Source organism: Empidonax traillii, unplaced genomic scaffold (assembly GCF_003031625.1).
Source record: "Empidonax traillii isolate 1590-97213 ecotype Southwest subspecies unplaced genomic scaffold, ASM303162v1 scaffold129:size1329583, whole genome shotgun sequence".
NCBI classification, from domain to species: Eukaryota; Metazoa; Chordata; class Aves; order Passeriformes; family Tyrannidae; genus Empidonax; species Empidonax traillii.
The window spans coordinates 547,362-552,518 of record NW_020955322.1 but is presented as its reverse complement, the minus strand read 5'-3'; the positions used below and the strand labels follow the sequence as shown (position 1 = coordinate 552,518).

Sequence of the window (5,157 nt, the reverse complement as noted above, 5' to 3'; positions counted from 1 at the left end):
GAGGGAAGAGGGAAGAGGGAAGAGGGAAGAGGGAAGAGGGAAGAGGGAAGAGGGAAGAGGGAAGAGGGAAGAGGGAAGAGGGAAGAGGGAAGAGGGAAGAGGGAAGAGGGAAGAGGGAAGAGGGAAGAGGGAAGAGGGAAGAGGGAAGAGGGAAAAGGGAAAAGGGAAAAGGGAAAAGGGAAAAGGGAAAAGGGAAAAGGGAAAAGGGAAAAGGGAAAAGGGAAAGTGGGAGAGAAAGAGGGAGAGAAAGAGGGAGAGAAAGAGGGAGAGAAAAAGGAAAAGAAAAAGGAAAAGAAAAGAGGAAAAGAGATGCAAATCAGTTGGCTTGTAAACAGACTGGAGCCAGGCGGTCAGAGGGAGGGTGTGTGGCACGGCGGGAGGAGGCGGCAGCTCCCCGGCCGAGGCGGGCGCTGCCCTCCCGTGTGCGCGGTGCCGGGGGCGCAGGCCGGGCCCTGCCGCCGGCCCACCCGCGCGTTCTCAGCCCAGCTCTCCCTCCGCCAGGAGCTCCTCGCCGCCGCTCCCGCTCGGCTCCCCCGTGCCCGGCGCTCCCCGGCCCGACCGGCCCCGCCGCCGCCCACGGCGCGCCCTCAGCAGCGGGGCCGGGGCCCGGCGGGGGGGCGCGGCTGCGGGGATGCTGCGGGGGGGCGGCGGGGCCCCGCGCCCTGACACACGTACCATTCGCTCAGGTTGGCGGCGGGCTGCGCGGGCGCGGAGGGCTCAGCGTGCGAGCAGGAGGCGGGGGGCTCTCGGCCGGAGTCCGAGGAGGGGGACACCAAGGAGGGCGTGGAGGACTCGTAGCCGGAGCTGGGAGGAGGGGATTTGCAGTGCACTTTCATGTGTTTTCTCAGGGAGCTGGGGTGGGTGTAGGACTTGTCGCAGCCTCTCACTTTGCAGTTGTAGGGCTTGTCGCTGGTGTGGACGTGCGAGTGCTTCTTCCTGTCGCTGCTGTTGGCGAAGCGCCTGTCGCAGCCCTCGAATTCACATTTGAACGGCTTCTCCCCTGCAGGAGGCAATGGGCGAGCACACCTATTAGCAGCGGCGGCGGCAGGGCCGAGAGCGGTGCATCCCGGTACCTCCCCAGCCCGCAGCCTCCCGGAGCCCTCTCTCCGGCCCTGGCCCTGCTCCTCTCCCCGCGGAGACTCCTCTCGCTGGCCCTGCCCTTCCCCGCCGGCCCCGCCGAGCATCCCCCGGGAGCCGCCGCTCCATGCCCACCCGGCTCCGCACGCAGAGCACCCTGCCCGGACAGCTTCTCTTTCCCTGTCCCCTGCCCTGTGTGTCAGCGTGGCGGTTTGTGCAAAAGACAAAGCTCCGAAACAAGGAAAACTTAAGAGGCCAAGTGCTCGTTCCGAGCAAATGTGTGCTGTCCCCGCGGACTCCGAAGTCTGCAGAAAGAGCGGTCAGTGATTTATCCCTTCGAATAAATATCCCTTCCCCTCCGTTAAATACATTTCTCACAGTCCCTCAGGTGCACGTGGAAATATTTTTCACAGCCTGGGCTAGATCACATTTAATCCACTTCTTACTTGCACTGATTACACTGTCACGGAAGATCCACATCCCCCTCCTTTTCCCTTCTCCCCAGCTTGGTAATACCATGTGTACAGGCACAAAGTATTTCAGAAAGACATTGATTGTGGGGGCAGAACGACAAAGATTCAGTAGAAGGATGACTAGGCCGGAGCACAGCACTGTCGCGAGGGTAGGATTCCCTTTTCATTTGAACGTACAGTCATGGAAGGAATTGCATTCGGCATTAATTTGGCCCGTAATCTGATAAGTGACGTTATGCATAACAGAAATATAATCGTGTTGCTGGAGTCGTGTGCAAGTTTAACCTCTAATCGTGTGGACCTGGCATGGTACACGACATACAGGAGGTTTTCAAGGAAACACGCCACAGACAGCTTCAGGATGAAATGTTGACGGCATTTTCGTCGCTGACAATAGCAAAGTGCAAAACCCTGCTCGCCAAGGGTTACCCAGGTCCTGTACCAGCGAGTATGAAAATAACTTTCTCATCAGTCAAAAGCCAAAAGTATCAGGAAGGAGAGGATTCCACAAAAATATATGGTCGAAGCTTAACGTGAAGTGCAAACAAAGCCACTGTGTTCACCAACCATCATGGCGTATGTGGTCAAAAGGACTTCCAATATTTGGGTTCGTGTGTTTGTTTTGGTTTGGGATTTTTAAAAAAATTTCTTGGGTTGTGAGTTTCTGTGGTGTTTTTTTTTTTTCCTCTTAGTTTGTCATGATTAAATTTAGGAGGGACTCAGCCCACAACGGTTTCGGCTGCGAGCGGAGGCAAATAAAGGAAGGCATTCCAAATATTTCACATGAATGCACTTTATGCAAGGTGGGTGGGAAAAGCTCACTGCTCCTCGTTTAGAGTATGTCCTTTCTGCACTGTAATAATCAATGAGGAGCACTCACATCCTGCACCCTTAACACTTGCATAGAGGATGGGTAAATACCTGGCGTTGGAGGGAAGGGGGGGAAGAGATTAAAAATAAGGTCTCTTACAAAACGATGCGGATTCTGTAACCAAATACTGTGGACTTGTAGCAGTGCAAACGCATAGACACACGCCCGCATATAATCTAATTAGAGTTTCACGTAAGGAAACAATTTGACCTTCAGCATCTAAGTTGAGATAACAAATCAAGGATATTAGTGTAGTACAAGCAAGCAGTAAGTTAGGAGACCCCAGGGAAAGCCATCCTCATAAGCACTCCGCTTGTGCAAAGTAAGTTCCATTCAGGTAAAAGAGGGCTGCGGTGCACTGCGCTTTGCCGAGAGTTGAAAAATGTTCAACTTCCCTTAACCCCCTGAAAGCGCCACTGAAAGGTCCGTCCGTGCAGCCGGGTTTCAAGAGAGAAGAGGGCAGCATTTTCTCAGCTGCCCGGGTTGCATTCCCTGAACGCCTCAATAAAGAAGAGCCGTACGAGACATTTGCAAGTATCGCTTTCCCGGGAGCAGGTTTTCTTAGGTGGGAATCCCTGCCCGGCACGGGTGGCGGCTGCCGCAGCCCGGGCACTGAGCTGCAGCCACGCAGAAAGTTCCGCGGCCGAAGGAGACGAGCAGGACCCGAACCGCCATTATACCCCACACTTGTAGCTGGGCAAAAGTGTTCAGTGAAATTCAGCTTGGAATTGGTGGCATAATCCCCCGTCTCCGGGAGTGGATTAAGGTATTTACCAACTTGTGCGGGTGAGCCGTGGCGGGGGGAAGCCGGAGGCGGTGGCCTCCGGGCTGCGGGCGAGGCGCGGGGCGCTGGGGGCCGCAGGGAGGGAGCGGGGCTCCTGCCCACGGCTCGCACTATTGTTCCTGGCCCTCTGGGAAGGCGGCGAAGCGATCCCAGCCCGTCCTGCTCGTCCTGCTGCCACCGCCTTAACGGCCTTATCCTCCAACCTGGAAAACTCGCATATCTCCAGATATCCCTCTGCCTGCTCCCCAGCCTCGGAGAAATCAGGAGTCATTAATATTTAAGGAGGCAATAATTTTCCTGTTGAATCTAGAACTGTCTTCATGAATAATTCGAAGTAAGTTCTATTAGGGTTTCAGAAACATTGCTTTTCTGACAATTTCTAGGTGTTTAATAGAAACGGCGGAACCATAAAGGCCCCGCAGGAGTTTGCACAATACGGCAATTAATCACCGGGAAAGTTAAAGCCAAAAGTACAGACGCGCAGAATGGTGTTTAGTAAAAGCAAATCTCCGATCTCGGGTTTGCCCTGAACCTGCGTCTCCGATGTAGGTCAGTTTTCCCAAGAATTTAACCATTTTCTGCTTCAGAGACTTCGAACAGTGAGGCCGTTAAAGAGCAGTAAAAGTTTGTTTACTTAAGAAAAACACTGTCATTAAGAGATGAGTTCTCCCGGTTAATAGCTGTACCTGTGCTGATTCAACAAGGAACTGGCTCGGATACAAGGAACGTGACCCGGGGATACCCCTTTTTCCTCGAAAAAGGGGCCGAGAAGGCGGCCGGAGAACGCAGCTGTGCTATCGCCTCCCTCCTCCCCCACCTCCCGCCCGGCACACAGACCTGCTCCTCACAGAGCGATGGAAAAATAATGAGGTGACGAGTGACGGTCGCTGTAAAATCCCAGTGCTATGTTTAGAAGATAGCGATACGATATTAGTATATGTTCTGCATATTATATCACGTTGAGCTCTATCATAAAAAATGCAACTCCTGGAAGGTCAAGCCCTGCACCGAGCATGGGGGAAGGGGAGTCTTAGGAACTGGAAGGCGAAAAAAATCGTTTGGCTGTAAGCAGATCTTACAATAGGATTATGTAGTTTCCCTCGCAGTGCATAAGGCTATACAGAAGGGGGTGGGAGGTGGAAAACCCTACACTGGAACAGATTAAATTTTCCAAAAAGGGCTTATTTCTTATCTTCTTCTTCAGAGGGGAGGGAAGAAAAAAAAAAAAAAAAAAAAAAAAAGACAACCCAGTGCTACAGACTACAAACACCGGCTGCTAAACTAATTAATACAACTTCACAAGCTGCTCCTGGAAGTGTGAAAACTTTCTACGTGCAATTTCATTAATTATAAATGCTTTCCTGGCCGGAAGAGTTCAAACGCAGTTTTGCAAGATCGTCCATCGAGTTACTTTATTTTCTGTTAACTAGAACTAACAGATGTTTCTGACACATGTCCCAATTTCGCTTAACAGATCTGCAAATGACATTTCAAAATGTACAGGCCGAAACAATACCAGGGTTTCTTTCCTTTTCTTTCTTTTCTTTTTTCTTTTTTCTTTTTTCTTTTTTCTTTTTTTTTTTTTTCCCTCATGAGAATCAGAACTTGCAGCTCCCCATATTTGCGAATGCAGAAAGTCGTTGGAAGGCAATGCTCATTAAAAATGTCAGTGTTATTCAGATCAAACATTTGAAACTCCCCCTGCCCAAAACAGAACTGTTGAACGAAAAGGTCGCAGCTGTGTTATTCTCACAATGTTCGAGCAGCAGCATCTCAGCGACATCAGTCAAAACTGACTAGACAAGTTGTAACTTCCATTGTTCACTTTTAATTTGTGAGCTTGCACAATGATTTCATTTTTTCCCCCCCGACTACTTTAAATCGGAAAAAAAAAAATCCTCGTCTGTGTGAATGAGCAGAAATAGTCCCTATATCACTCGATATTTACACAG

At 51.2% G+C, this 5,157-nt stretch overlaps 1 protein-coding gene across 1 annotated transcript in view; it reads right to left on the bottom strand.

Moving 5' to 3' along the window:
- LOC114057380 (zinc finger protein ZIC 4-like) overlaps positions 1-5,157 on the bottom strand; it is an 11,907-nt gene that overhangs the window by 4,712 nt on the left and 2,038 nt on the right. The window contains exons 3-4 of the mRNA XM_027883582.1: positions 2,943-3,408; positions 676-1,269 (exon numbers count right to left, since the gene is read on the bottom strand). Coding sequence (XP_027739383.1) covers positions 676-1,269; positions 2,943-3,408 — 1,060 coding nt within the window. The remainder of the gene's footprint in view (positions 1-675; positions 1,270-2,942; positions 3,409-5,157) is intronic.